At 37.3% G+C, this 16153-nt stretch overlaps 1 protein-coding gene across 1 annotated transcript; it reads left to right on the forward strand.

Annotated features, from left to right (window-relative positions):
• The first annotated feature begins 13065 nt into the window (after window positions 1–13065).
• On the forward strand, window positions 13066–14001 carry LOC100718411 (olfactory receptor 10G9-like). Its single transcript, XM_003472629.1, has one exon. The coding sequence runs from the start codon at window positions 13066–13068 to the stop codon at window positions 13999–14001; it is 936 nt and encodes a 311-aa protein (XP_003472677.1).
• The last annotated feature ends 2152 nt before the right edge of the window (window positions 14002–16153 follow it).

Below are 16153 nucleotides of genomic sequence, written 5' to 3' on the forward strand. Positions count from 1 at the left end.
TCCTCTCTTCTTTTGTCTTTCAGCTTGGCTTGCTCTTCTTTTTCTAGATGTTTGATGTGTAGCATCAGGTTATTTATTTGTATTTGTTCTGTTTTCCTGATGTGGGAACTCAGTGCAATAAATTTTTCTGAGGACGGCTTTCATTGCATCCCACAGATTCCGGTAAGTTGTATTTGTATTTTAATTTTCTTGTAGGTATTGTTTAATTTATTCTTGAATTTCCCCTGTAACTCACTGATTACTCAAGAGTGTATTATTAAGTTTCCATGTGTTTGTTGGATTTTTTCAGTATCTTTGATCATTAATTTCTAATTTCATAGCTCTATGATCCAATAACATGCAAGGTCTCTCTCTGTGATTTTCCATTTGTATTTCTATTTCATTTCTATTTCTATTTCAACTGTTTTGTATTTATTTAAATATGTTCTGTGAGCTAATATATGGTGTGTTTTAGAGAATGACCCATGTACTCCTGAGAATATGTATTCTGACGTTGTTGGATGGAACACTCTGTATATGTCTATAAAGTCCATTTGTTCACAGGTGTGATATAGTTCTGTTATTTCTTTGCTGAATTTCTATCTGGTTGATCTGTCCCTTGGTGTCAATGGTGTGTTAAGGTCTCCTGTTACAATTGTGTTACAGATAATTGGGTTTTTCATTTCTGTTAATACTTGTTTTACATAACTGGGTGCTCTGGAATTTGGTGCATATATATTTAAGGTAGTTATCTCTTCCTCTTGAAGTTTTCCCCTAACAAGTATATAGTGACCTTCTTTGTCTCTTCTGATCATTATTAGTATAAAGTTCACATTATCTGCAAACAGCAGGGCTACTTCTGCTTTTTTTGGGGAGTTCCTGTTGCATGAAGTATTGTTTTTCATCCTTTGACTTTCAGTCTGTGAGTATCCTTTTGGGTTAGATGGGTTTCTTGTAGACAGCATATGGTTGGATTTTGAATATTGATCCATTCTGGCAGTCTATTTCTTTTAATTGGTGCATTGAGACCATTTATATTAATGGTTATAACTGTATTATGTTGGTTTATTGTTGACATGTTATTTTTCTGCTGTTGCATCTTTATCTTTGTGTTCTGTTTAATTATCTGCTTTGCTTAGTGCTTTTTTCCTAAGTGTTTCTAAACTGTCTTTCAATGTTTTTTGCAGGGTTGGCTTGGTGACCATGATGTTCTTCAGCTGTTCTTTGTCATGGAAGTATCTTATCTCACCATCTATTTTGATGGACAGTTTTTCAGGGTACATCAGTGTAGGTTGCAAATCATTTTCCTTTAGGATCTGGAATACTTCATTCCATGCTCTTCTTGTCTTTATTGTTTGTGCTGAGAAGTCAGCTGCTGTGATTCTGATAGGTTTTCCTTTATAAATGATCTGTCTTTTCTCTCTGACAGTTTTAATATTCTATTCTCTTGTTGGATTTCTAGGATGGTGATTATTATATGTCTGGGTGTAGTTTTATGGTTATGACTATTTGGGGTTCTAAATGTTCCACTGATCCTGATGTTGGATTCTGACATTTCATGTTTGGGAAATTTTCAACTATTACTTCTCTAAATGTCCTTTTGACGTCCTTTATGTCATCCCCTTCTTTTTCATTAATACCAATCAATCTTATGTTGTTGTTTTTTTGTGTCAACTTGCAGTTGTTGAATTGTTATTTCCTGATTCTTTGTTATTTTTAAAATATCTTTCCTTTCCTGTTCACTAACTGCAATCTTGTCTTCAAGGTCTTAAATTCTATCTTCACTTTCATTGAGGCAGTTTTTACAGCTTGCAGTTGAATTTTCAGTGGAATTTCCTGTATATCTCCGTGCATCTGCTTTATGTATTCTGTTTATTTCTTTTATTGATCATCTAGGGATTCTATCTTTTTGTGTAGTTCCTCCAATTTTTAAACTGTGTTTTCTTTAGGTATATTCAGCATCTCTTTCATTTCTTTTATCATTTCTTTTTTTTACCTGGGAGAGTATTTGTATTTTGAATTCCTTTAAGGCTTCCCGGAGTTGCTTGTTTATTTCAGTTGCTATTATGTCCAATATTTGAGGTGTATAGCATATATTTTCTTCTATATACATTGCTCCTAAGGTTTCTTTGAATGGGCTGGAGGTTTGAGATTGTAATTTGGTCTTTTTTTTTTTTTTGTCATTTTCCTATACTTCTGTGTTTCAAGTGTATTGACTGTTATTCTAAGGCTTCCTCAGGGTCTGTTGGATATCCTCTTCTATGCCCTCAGCTCCTGGGACTCTGGCACCCAGTTCCTTGGATTGATAGAGGGTCACTGGGGATGAAGCAGGCTGGTTCAAGCCCAGCCTCTGGAACCTATGGCACCTGCCTGCTTGCTTACCACTCCACAGTCAGCCAAGCACAGCCGGGAGAGGGAAGGCTGATGCCTGTTTCCGGCACCTGCCTCGCTGCTCCAGTGTACCTGGAAGTTGCTAGGTTCCCTGGCCGGGGCCAAGAGAGGGTCCAAAACTAGCTGGGTTTGGGGGAAAGTGTGCGGGGTACTTACCTCAGGACTCCAGGCCTCTGGAACCGGTGGCGTCCGCCTGCTTGCTTAGAACTCCACAATCCTCCGAGCACAGCCGGGAACCCTTTTGTACATTTTGGATCCCACTAACTTCTTTGGTTTTTTATATTAGAGAGATAATACAATGTTCACCTCTCTGTGTCTGAACCATTTTACCCTTAAGCATGAGCTCAAGTTGCATTCATTTACCTACAAGAGCCTCACCATTATTCTTCTTTATACCTGAGTAGCTTCCCATTGTATAAAAATGCTGTATCGTTTTGTACATTCTGTCACTGATGTGCAAGCTACCCCTGCATTTTTCTGCTTCCTCGTCACATGGAGCAATTTTTCCTCTCTTTTGACTTTCAGTGTGTGAATTTCCTTTTGAGTTAAATGTGTTTATTTTATACCACATAATGATAGATCTTGTTTCTTGATTTACTCTGCTGTGTTTTTTTTTAAATCAGTGAAATTGAGAACATCTACATTAATTGTTATCAACATGAAATCATTGATCTCTGCCTATTTTCCTGCTGTTGGTTCTCTATTTTTTCCTTCCATTCAATTGCCTGACCAGCTCAGCAATCCTACTCTGCTGCTGTTCCTGGAAGCATAAATATTTTTTATCTCTCTCTAGAATGTCTTTCAGTATTCTTTGTAGGGTTGGCTTAGTGGCCATGAATTTCTTCAGTTGTTCTTTGTCATGGAAGTGTCTTATTTCTCTATTAATTTTAAAAGATAGTTTTTCAGGATTCATCAATCTAGGTTGGAAGTTGTTTTCTCTCAGGACTTGGAATACTTCATTCTGACTTTTTCTTGACTTGATGATTTGTGTTAAGAAGTCTCCTGCGATTCTGATGGGTTTTCCTTTATAAGTGATCTGTTTCTTTTTAGGTCATTTGTGTTGACTCCGGCTTTTTAACTGACACCTATCAGTATTAAATTATTTTTCTTTAAATTGTCTTGCAGGCAATGAATTTTTGTATCCTGGTTCTTTGTTTTTTTTTTTAAATTATAAAGAGGGTAAAGTTATTAACAAAACAGAACGAAACAGATCTTAAGGAAACAATTTTAAGAAACACGAATTTCAAAGCAAATCCACTGGTGATCTTCACTATCTATCTTATTGTCTCTAGTTTTCTTCCAAATAGTTGTACCCATCTTCACACACATTGAGTACATACTGAACAATATAGAACTAATCAAATCATAACAGGATGATGAAGGCTTTTTAGTCTTCAAGACCTGACATTGGGGAAGTCAATAATGACTGCCATAATGTCTCTCATTCTCTTCATAGTAGCTATCTTTATCTTTATGTATGCTGAAATTAAACATAAGAGACTAGACTAATATCACTCTGAACAGTGAATAATAGTATTGCTAGATTTTATAGCACAATGCCAAAGAAATAGCACAGTGTTTCTTAGTGTCTCTTCTTCTTCCGAGTATCTGTTCATTACATCATGCATTATATAATCTGTTCCCATAAACTTTAGAAATTCTCCCCATGTGTGAATCTGTACATGTATATCTATCTTTCTGTGTGTTTGTAGTTGTGGTTGTACCTTCTAATCTATTCCATTGATCTTCAGATATGTTTTTATTCCAGTACCATGTTGATTTTATTACAGTTGCTTTGTAATATAACTTCAAGTCACAGATTGTGATGCCTCCTGCCTTACCTTTGCTACTCAGAATTGCCTTTGCTATTCTAGATCTCTTCTGGTTCCAGATGAATGTTAGGAGTGATTTCTTGAGATCTATGAGGTATGTTGATGGTATTTTCATTGGGATTGCATTGAATCTGTGTCAGAGTTTTGGGTGAATGGCCATTTTCACAATATTTATTCTTCCTATCCATGAACAAGGGATGTCTTTCCATTTCTGAGATCCTCTGCTATTTCTTTTTCAGGGTATCATAATTTTCCCTGTATAGATCTTTCACTTCTTTTGTAAGTTTAATTCCTAAGTATTTCATTTTTTTGGATGCCAGTGTAAAGGGTGTGGCTTCTCTTATTTCTCTCTCAGTGATTTTGTTGTTAGTGTATAGGAATGTTATTGATTTTTGAGTATTGATTTTATATCTAGCTACATTGCTGAATTTATTTATTATATCTAGGAGTCTTTCAATGGAGTTTTGGGGGTCTTCTATGTAGAGTATCATGTCATCTGCAAATAATGATAATTTAACTTGCTCTTTTCCTGTCTTTACTACTTTTTATTTCTTTCCTTGTCTAATTGCTCTGGTTAGTATTTCCAGTACTATGTTGCTTAGGAATGGTGATTAGGGACATGCTTGTCTCATGCCTGATTTTAAGGTAAAGGCCTTCAGTTTTTGTCCATTTAGTATGACACTGGCTGTTGGTTTGTCATAGATGGCCCTTATCATATTGAGGTACAGACCATCTATTCCAATTTTCTGTAAGATTCTTATCATGAATGAACTTTGGACCTTATCAAAAGCCTTTTCTGCATCTATAGAAATCATTATGTGATTCTTACTTTTGGTTCTATTGATATGGTGAATTACATTTATTGATTTATGTATGTTGAGCCATCCCTGCATGCCTGAGATGAATTCTACTTGTGGTGGTGTGTAATCTTCTTGCTGATTTGCTGCATTCTGTTTGCCAATACTTTATTGAGGATTTTTGCATCTACGTTCATTAGGGAGGTTGGCCGGCAGTTCTCTGTTTTAGTTGAGTCCTACTCAGGTTTTGGTACTAGAGTAATTAGGAAGAATTGATTTCCCATTTGATTTCACTGCAGACCTTGAGGAGTGTCAGCATTATGTCTTTTTTGTATTTCTTGTAGAATTCCACAGTGAATCCATCTGGACTCTTTTTTTGTAGGTAAGGACTTAATTACATTTTCAATTGCATTAATAGAAATTGGGTTATTCAGCACTTTTATATCTTCTTGACCCAGCTTTGGTAGTTCATATGTTTCTAGGAATCTGTCCATTTCTTCTGTGTTATCAAACGTGTGAGAGTAGAGGTTTTTGAAATAGGTGTTGATCTTCTGTATTTCCACAGTCTGTAGTGATTTCATCTTTTTCATTCCTTATTGCATGAATTTGACCTTTTTCTTTCCTCTTTAAAATAAGTTTGTCTAGGGGCTTAACAATTTTACTTATTCTTTGAAAGAACCAACTCTTTGATTCATTGAGTCTTTGGATTGTTTTCTTAGTCTCTATTGCATTGATTTCTGCTCTGATTTTTATAATTTCCTCCCTTCTCTTGACTTTGGCCTGACTTGCTCTTCTTTTTCTAGATGTTTGATGTGTAGCATCAGTTTGTTTATTTGTATTCTTTATGTTTTCCTGATGTGGGAACTCAATGCAATAAATTTTCCTCTGAGGACGGCTTTCATTGCATCCCAGAGTCTGGTAAGTTGTATTTGTATTTTCATTTCCTTGTAGGTATTATTTAATTTCTTCTTTAATTTCCCCTGTGACCCACTGATTGCTCAAGAGTGTGTTATTCCATTTCCATGTATTTCTGGGGTTTTTCCAGTTTTCTTATCATTAATTTCTAGTTTCATGTTGCTATGATTTGCTAATATGCATGTGATAATTTCAACTCTTTTGCATTTACTTAAATATCTTCTGTGGCCTAGTATATGATCTATTTTAGAGAATTCCCATGTACTGCTCAGAAAATGTATATTCTGATGTTGTTTGATGGAACATTGTATACGTCTATCAAGTCAATTTGTTCACAGGTGTGATTCATTTCTGCTATTTCTTTGCTGATTTTCTGTCTGCTTGATCTGTCCCTTGGTGTCAAAGGTGTGTTAAGGTTTCCTGTTATAATTATGTTATTGCTTATTTGATTTTTCATTTCTTTTAATACTTTCTTTGTATAACTGGGTGCTCTGTAATTTGGTGCATATATATTTAAGATTGTTATCTCTTTGTATTGAAGTTTTGCTTTAACTAGTATGTAGTGACCTTCTTTATTTCTTAGGATCATTCTTGGTTTGAAGTTCACATTGTCTGCAAACCGAATGACTACTGCTGGTTTTTTTCAGGGGGGAGGGTTCTTATTGCATGAAGTATTGTTTTCCATCCTTTGACTTTCAGTTTATGAGTTTCCTTTTAGGTTAGACGGGTTTATTATAAACAGTATATGGTTGGATGTTGTTTCTTGATCCATTTTGCCAGTCTGTTTCTTTTAATTGGTGAGTTGAGACCATTTACATTTAATGGTTATAACTGTTATATATTGGTTTATTGTTGGCATGTTATCTTTCTGCTGTTACATCTTTATCTTTCCATTCTGTTTAATTGTCTGCCTTTTTATTGTTTTTTTTTCCTATGTGTTCCTAGACTGTCTTTTAGTACTCTTTGCAGGGTTGGCTTGGTGATCATGAAGTTCTTCAGCTGTTGTTTGTCATGGAAGTATCTTATTTTCCATCCATTTTGAAGGACAGTTTTGCAGGGTACACCAACTAGTTTGGAAGTCATTTTTTCTAGGATCTGAAATACTTCACTCCATGCTCTTCTTCACTTCATTGTTTGTGTTGAAATGTCTTCTATGCTTCTGATCAGTTTTCCTTTATAGGTGATCTGTCTTTTTAAAAAGTTTTTAATATTCTATTCTTATGTTGGATTTCTGGGATGGTGATTATTATATAATCTGGGTATAGTTTTATTTTGTTTATGGCTATTTGGAGTTCTATATGATTCACTAATCCTAATGTCAGTTTCCATTTTCAGCTATTTCTTCTTCTGTAAATAGCCTCTTGATATCAGTTGTGTTGTCACCTTCTTTTTCATTTTCCCTATCAGTATTATTTTGTGTTTCTTTGAAATCTTGCAGCTGTTGGATTGTTATTTTCTTGTCCTTGTTTTTTTAAAAGATCATTCCTTTCTTGTTCACTAGCTGCAGTCTTGTCTTTGAGGTCAGAAATTCTGTCTTCACTTTCATTGAAGTGGTTTTGACAACTTTCAATGGAAGTTTTGATTTACTGTATATCTCTTTGGATCTGCTTCATGTGTTCTGTTAGTTTCTTATATTGTTCATCCAGTTATTCTGCATTTTTGCTTTGTTCCTCTAATTTTTAACTGTGTCTTCTTTAGATGTGTTCAGCATCTCTTTCATTACTTTTATCATTTCTTCTTTTACCTGGGAAATTATTTCTAATTTGTATTCCCTTAAAGCTTGCTAGAGTTTCTTTTTTATTTCAGTTGCTATTATTTCTGGTATTTCAGATGTATGGTATATTTTTTCTTCTAGGCTCCTAGGCTTTCTTGGAATGGGCTGGAGGTTTGAGGTTGCATTTTGGTCTTTTGTCTTGTCATTTTCCTATATTTCCATGTTTCAAGTGATTTTCCAAAGCTCCCCCCAGGCATGCTGGAAATCACCTCCTATACCCTTATCTTCTGGGACTGAATGGGGTCTGCTGAGCATGGTCCATTCAGGCCCACAGGACCTCCTATGCCACCTCTGATGTTCCAGGAATGCGGGTGGGCTTCTAAGCAGTGTGGGTGATGATCCAAAGCTCTCCTTGGGCAAACACAGATGCACTGGAACTCACTTCATGTGCCCTCAGCTCCCCTGATTGAATAAGGTAGCTGGGTGTGGTCTAGTTGGGTCCACAAAAACACCCAAGCCTAGTCTCATTTGGCTGGAAGCTGGGTGGGCACTTATCCATTGGGAACGACAATCTCCCTGGCCCACACTGGTGTGCTGGAAATCAACTCAAGCAGCCCCAGTTCCCGGATTCTATGTGTTCTTTAGATATGTTCAGTAATACTTTTATTATGTTTGCCATTTCTTCTTTTACCTGAGATATTATTTCTGATCTGATTTCATTTACAACCTCGTGAAATAGTTTCTTTACTTCATTTACCATCACCCCAGAAATTTCAGCTGTCCACTTCCAATTTCTTACATGTATATATCTTTTGGATTTGTTCTGTGTGGGTTTTAGGCCAGAAATTGCCTTTCAATTTTTGATCTTGACAGTTTCCTGTTTCCTCCAGGATGAGCTTGTTGCAGGGTACATGCACTGGTTACCCATCTGTGTTGTTGGTAATGGGCTGGGCACCTGGATTCCTCCCAACCCAGGGAGGGGCAGAGGGCAGGCTTCTCCAGACACATACAGCTTCTCCAAAGCATGGTTGGCTGGTTCTCCCTCCCCATACTGGCTACCCCTGCCAGAGTCTGAGTAAAAGTTTTAAATAAAGCAAATTACAAAAAAGAGGCTCACTATAAAAGTGACAAGTTGGCTTAAATTTATTAATTATAAGATAAATTTTATAGCTCATTCTTTGATAATGAGTAATAAAGTTAATCTACAATAAGGAAATTATAAAAAAGAAAACAGCATTTGGCAACTTTATACAAAATTTCTAAAAAGAGGTTAACAAATAAGTTAATTCTAGCCACAATCTCAAAATACTTACAAAATAAAAGTATCTTCATACCTAAAATGAATGACTTTGTAATGAAGTAAAGGAGAAAAAAAGCTGTCAAGTACTAATATTGCCTAATAAAAAAGATCAAAATTTGGTATGCAGAAAATCTTTTATAGATAAAATGCCATCAATAAAACTATTCCACAATTAATTAATAAAGTTTCTTGGAACATTAAAATAATGCACAAAAGCAAAAAAGATTTTTTATGTCTTTTTTGAGATAGGGTCTCGTTATGCAGTTCAGGCTGGCCTTGAGCTCACTTTGTAGCCCAGGCTGGTCTCAAACTCGTAACTATCTTCTTGCCTCAGCTTCCCGAGTGCTGGGATTACAGGCATGAGCCCCCACACCTAGCCAAGAATGATTTATCAAAGAAACGTTTTAAAGTATATCACACAGTAAGGTAGCAAATTAATGTTCTTTATTTGTAAATTCAGACTGATCAATATGAAACACAACTCCAAAGAAATAAATAATGTCCTTGAAGAGCTAACTTCCAAAAGAAAATACACTTGTCAGCTATCACAAGTGTTTATTTGCACTTATAAAATCAATGTAAATTATAACAGCAATAAAACCTAATTTTTACTTATATAATTGGGAAATCCTTATAAACTCATAGGTATTTCTTTGAGAGAAGAGACCTTAAAACCCTGAAAACAACAATAAAGGAATTAGAAGTTTAAGTGGTTTTAAAAGATGGTAAAGGAGACAGTAATAGTGAGGTGGAAAGGACAAGCAGTTGAAGCTCACTTAGATGTTGGATATGTTTAAATGGAGAAGAAGCATCTGTGAGTGTCCATTAGTGGTTAGGGAAATGGATAATTTCTTTATTCATAAGTATAAATATTAGTTCTCACAAGACTTGGGTTACTCCCTTGAGGTTTTCACTAAGAGCCACATTGGGAAATGTGCTTGCGTATAAAAACCCTTGTGTTGGTCTCTTCCTGTTAATTTTGTTGTCATGGAGGAATCTGGAAATTCCAAGAGCAATCCCATCCCCCAGATTCTGTGCTAAGTCAGCTTCTACCCATTTCACCATGTTGTTTCTATTCTCTGCACATGGACTGGTTTTGTTCTTGACTAGAAATGGATCACTGTCCATACCAGGTATTTATTTCATTGGTTAGTGGTAGCTTGCAATCTAGCGGTTATGTGAAGCATGTAGACAGTGAAAATTTTATGGGAGAAAACCAAAGCAAGTTTAATGACCGAAATGAATCACATCCTGTAAGGTGAGTTCTTAGGAAGGTAGATTTAATTTATTTTTTCCTGTTTTTCTTATTTTCTTTAATTTGAACATGCACGTACATTAATGTTACTTGGAAACTTTTAGACTTCATCATAATCTTAATCATGCAGCATCCCTTGCTAAGAGTAGTTGAGTGGTACTGATAGTCATTAAGTAGTCATATCAGAGAAGTAAGTGAAATGTTAGCTCTCTGATTGAAATCCCTGCCTTAAGTCTCAGGCTACTCTGAACTTCACCTGATGAAAATTTCCTACTTTCCAACTGAGTTTAGAGGTCTCTCAGTGATTTAAATTCTGGTTTTGTGGTAGATACTTTGTATCCTTACCAGTTCAATAAATCTAAAAACTATGTAGGAAATTACAGTACTTTCACATAGTCTTGTTTTGCTATTTATTTGCATATTAAAAAATACAACTTTGATGTACCTTAAACCACATTCCTTGGAGATAAGGTATATTTAATCTGAGCTTTACTAAGAGCAATTGCTGGCTTCTCTTAGCTGGTGAGCTAGTTTCATGGTATTTCGCAACAAAAAATATAGATACAGTTTACATTATTAATACAGAAAATATAAATATGAATATATTTTTACTAACAATCATATTAATCATAAAAAATGGTAGTTTGTATTGTCAGAAACATTTCTGCTACAATTACTCTTGAATAGAATCCCACTTTTTGTTGACATCAAGCCAAAGGCAGGTTCCCTCCACATAGTTGTGATTTTCCTGTCTTGGATCATGGGTGTTAAGTAAGAAACAGGCTTGACAGAACCATCTCCTGTTATGAGAATATTGTTGAGCTTATGCGGATGAGGATTAAGAGAAAGTTTAGAGGTAAATATGATCTCAAAGAAGTTGATATTAGTATGTATTTGTATATCTAGGACACAAGGTTGTATGACAGAAAATTAGCCTTTTGGGGTGGAAAAACATATGAAGTCAGCATTCTTAGATCCTTATAAGGGATGGTCAGGTGGAGAAGTAGCAGGGCATCAGTCGTGGGTGAGGTTTTGCATATTCTAGGTCATCTGCTGTGTTGCTGGAACTCCTACTATGAAGGTTAACTGACATTGTTATTTGCTCTCAGAGATTCAGAGAAACTCTTTCAGGAGAAAGAATAGTAGAGACACCAACACTAGTACCACGGATAGAGGTTTCCAAAACCACTAGCTTTGAAATTTAGAAGTATCTGGTAACATTAAGAGAATAATCTTTCTCTATGTGCAGATAAAGCAATTCTGTGACACTACTGGAATTTACATTTATTAAGCAGTTTTCACATTCCAAACACTGGTTGGAACTTTGTATGTAGCATCATATTAATTGAGTGTAACTTCTCAGTAAGTTAGATGATGTTAGTAATGTTAGATAGCATATAAAGACACTAGAGGTGAATTAAGTGTGCTATGGACTTTTGAAATATTCACTGTTACCAGTAATTAAAATTCTTTTGCATTTGAACACACCCCATGGATTTTGGGGAAGAGGAATAGAAGTGGGTAGGTAGAATCCTAAATAGCTTCCAAGGCTGCTGCCAAATGGCAAACAGTTCCTCTCTCTGAGTGCCTGTGGGCTATGTACATGATAGGATATCACTCTGTTGATTATATTCTATCACAAAACATTTTGCCAAGGCAACAGGTCAGTAATACTGGCATGAAATTATCACCATTGCGTGAAAAGGCCAGATACTTGGGATTTTGTAAAACCTATGGTAGCTGGTAGGAGCCCAGCGATGAAGAGCCCTGTCAACAACCAACTCAAATATCCAGAACTGCAGGAAGTCAACTGTGCCAACATCCTAAATAATGTTGCAACAGGAACCTGAACCACATGAGAGATTGGGCCCTTGCTTCATACCTGGGTTAAAACACATGATATCATGAACAGAAACCCTGGCTGACTTCACTTATAGCAAAAATTATGTCATGTATTTGTAGGTTTTAAGTCACTAAATCTGTGTCAATTTATAATGCACCTAGGGTGGGGTTAAGATAAGCATTCCCAAGGCACGTGTGTTACAACATTGGTCACCAGTTTGTGTCATTATTGGGGTGTGATGAGAACTTTGGTCACTGGAACTGTGCCCTGGAAAGAGACACTGGGATCCCAGATTTTTCCTTTTCTTCTTTGTTTTGTGTTATAACAATGAAGTGGACACATGCTTTGCGCTCCTTTACATAATATACTGCCTTGACACAGGCTCAAATTTTCAAAAATGTAGAATAAAATTTTCAAGTACTTTCTCTCTCTCTCTCTTTCTCCCTCCCTCTCTTTCTCTCTCTCTCTCTCTCTCTCTCTCTCTCTCTCTCTCTCTCTCTCCCTCCCTCCCTCCCTCCCCCCCTGTGTTTGTTTTGTTTTATTTTGTTTTTTGAGACAAGGTCTTCCTATTTGGTAGACACTGGTCTGGAACTCAAAATGTAGTCCATGCTGACCTCAAACTTGTGGCAATCAACCTGCCTCTGTCTCCCAAGTGCTGGGATTACAGGTATGCACCACCACACATGGTAAAGCATTTTGTTTCATAAGCTGATTATATTAGATTTCTGTTATCACTGAAAAAGGTTACTTAACATACCAAAAAGCTAGCACATAACTCTCCTCTATTTAATTCTGCATATATCTGTATGTGTCCTTCTGTGTGTATCTGTCCCTAAACATATATGTGTATGTGTGACATAGATCCTGAAATCATACCACTGCCAAACCAAATGAGCTTTTAAACTAGCACCACATCAGATTTTTTTTTACCATGGATGATGCAGGTTCTGCAGGCATCATGTATTCACAGTTAATAATTAAATGGTAAAGGCTGTTGCTCCTTCTGTATCCACAGAGAGGATGACCAGTGTGGGATGAAATGTCAAATGCAAGCGTAGTGAGAACCTTCTTCCTCGCGGGCATTCCGCACACACTGGAACTGGACACCACGCTCTTTGGCCTCTTCCTCCTGATTTACGTGCTCACTGTGCTGGGGAACCTCCTCATCCTGCTGGTGATCTGGGTGGATCCCCACCTCCACACTCCCATGTACTACTTCCTCACAAATCTGTCCTTCATTGACATGTGGTTCTCCACTGTCACTGTGCCCAAAATGTTGATGACCTTGATGTCCCCAAGTGGCGGGGCTATCTCTTTCCACAGCTGCATGGCCCAGCTCTACTCCTTCCATTTCCTGGGGAGCACCGAGTGTTTCTTGTACACGGTCATGTCCTATGATCGTTACCTGGCCATCAGTTACCCCCTCAGGTACAGCAGCCTGATGAGTGGGAGAACATGCACCTTCCTGGCCACTGGCACCTGGCTCAGTGGTTCACTGCACTCTGCTGTCCAGACCACTTTGACCTTCCGTTTGCCCTACTGTGGACCCAACCATATCCAGCATTACTTCTGTGATGCCCCGCCCATCCTCAAGCTGGCCTGTGCAGACACCTCTGTCAATGAGATGGTGATCTTTGTCAACATTGGTGTGGTGGCTTCTGGCTGCTTCCTCCTGATAGCACTGTCCTATGGGTCAATTGTCTACTCCATCCTGAGGATCCGCAGCTCAGAAGGGAGACACAGAGCCTTTCAGACCTGTGTCTCCCACTGCATTGTGGTCCTTTGTTTCTTTGTGCCCTGTGTTTTCATCTACCTGAGACCCAGCTCCAAGGATGTTGTGGATGGAGTTGTTGCTGTTTTCTACACTGTGCTGACTCCCATGCTTAACCCTGCTGTCTACACCCTGAGGAACAAGGAGGTGAAGAAAGCTCTGTTTAAACTCAAAGAAACTATAACACATTCTCAGAACAATTAAACATGGTAGAACACAGTGCTCATTATTTCCAAAATCAGTAATATAATTATTAAACATTAATTGAAAATTTACTCAAAAATCTTTTCATTAATTTTTAATAGATTTTAATGATTGCAATTAAATCTATTGCTGCATGATGCCTATATTTTGATCTCTTTATCTAATGCTTCATTGATTTATTCACTTTTTAAAAATAAGAATTCATCACAAACTCTCAGATACCACATGAAGCCTGAACTGCTTTTGTAGCTAAGTTTCGTAGCTATGTTCTCTCTTTTTGTTTTGTCGTGCACACAAATTTGGCAGTATCCAATCATAGGGATATTGTTCAAAGGCAGTAACAATTATCTGTTATCCTTTTCAGAGGATGTAGCTGTTCTAATGTTTTGCAATTCTTTTAGTGGCTCTGTGTTAATCTGTGTGCAAGTGAATTTAAGGGCACACAGAAATCCAAGACTTATAGTATGTAATGTGTAAGTTTCCTAAAGTAATTGCAAATCTAAGCATGCATATATATACACACATACATATAGCACATAATATATATTTGTTGAAGTAGATTATTATTTTTGGAAATGCTATTTTTGTAGACAAAAATACATTACTCAAAAGCTTAGCAACTGTTGCAATATTAAGACCAAAAACCATGTCAAAATCAATTGATAAAAATTCCTAGAACATTAACAATTTACACAAATAAAAATGTTTAAACAATGAAAAATTCAAATCCACATTCTACTTCACAATAAAATAATGAATATTTTCAATTTGTAGAAGGTTAGGAAAATCAGTAAGATTAAAGTATTATTGTGTTATGGTTTGATAACTAGTGGTCAACTTAACGCCAGCTGGAATGCATCAGCAAGCATTGAGAGAAGATGCTCCACCTGAGAAGGGTTGCCAGGATAAATAGGTGGAGAAGAAGAGAGGAGAGGAGAGGGATTGAGGCGTTATGGAGGCATTGTTAGTTCTCCTACAAGTTGCTGTCTGAGCTGTTGGTTCTCCTGGAGAAGCTTTGGTCTTCACATCGAGCATTGCTTCCTGGCTCCGGAGGGGAAGACATGTGCTGCCTGGTCTCCAGGGTGAACTTGTCACGCTGCTTCCTGGCACGTTCCCGACTGTGCTTGTCGTCGGAGGAGCTCGGGGCCTCCGTGTCGCTGAGGACAGCTGTGGTTCCTTTCAGGACAGCCTCCCTTTTTGTTGTGAGTGTGACTTCTCAGCTCCAGTGTAGAACCCTCATCCCACTAGCACAGCTCCTTCATCCTGCTGGCATGGACTTTCTGGCTTCCACCGCTGACCCTTGGGTCTTCCCGGCACGAATCCATAAAAGAGACTGGCGTGAGTCCTTCTTGTGGGCTCTGGACTTCCAGTTGGACTCGTGGAGGCGTTGTTCTGAGCTCTGGGTTTTTATCTGGACTCATGTGGGACTTGCCATGGGGTTTAGACTCTTGACTAAATAATCTATGTCTTGTTGTTGTGGATGGATTTCCTGCATCTTCCTGTGTTAACTTTCAGTGACCATTATGAAAATATTATAAACTCCATGTCCTGACCTGAATTTTCTCTGTGTACAACCCCTGACTACAACATATTGCAAAAGAAATTTCCAGGTAGGAAATATCGAATTATGTTGACTATTTTAGTAAGGTCCTGGTCTCCTGACTGGAGTTGTGGCATATGGCAGTATGAAAGCCAACAAGAGAGAAAATAGAGGAACAGGGAGGAGTCTGACCAGTTGTTCTTGAGGATCAGAAGATCATGAACCACTCAGAACCTTGTTATTTCTTCTTGACATCTGAGTCAAGGACCATGAGTAAAAGACATTGGGTATTTCTGGGAACATTAATGGCTAGGAAGATGAAAATATTCCTAACAAGCACAAGGATAAGACAGGGAGACAATGAGGAAACTATACTTTACCAGATGCCTTATTATGGTGAACAGGTCAGATCTTGCCCTGTGAGCACCACAGAAGTCCTTAACTCTAGGTCTTGCAGCTACGACCAAAAAAGACCATGGAATGTCTGCATTCAGTCTGGCTCAAAGACAGGACAGGAACAAGTGCAGACCTCTCTACACTCAATTTATTATTTGTGGTCCCCAACAATGAATGTTTACTCGTGTATGTACAAGCAATGAATGTTAAAATGGA

The sequence above is a fragment of the Cavia porcellus genome, unplaced genomic scaffold (genome assembly GCF_034190915.1).
Source record: "Cavia porcellus strain 051 isolate PalLab524CR breed Dunkin Hartley unplaced genomic scaffold, mCavPor4.1 scaffold_9, whole genome shotgun sequence".
Lineage (NCBI taxonomy): Eukaryota > Metazoa > Chordata > Mammalia > Rodentia > Caviidae > Cavia > Cavia porcellus.

What these genes read in the sequence shown, in the direction of transcription:
- LOC100718411 (XM_003472629.1), top strand. Translation starts at nt 13,066, where the DNA reads ATGTCAAATGCAAGCGTAGTGAGAACCTTCTTCCTCGCGGGCATTCCG.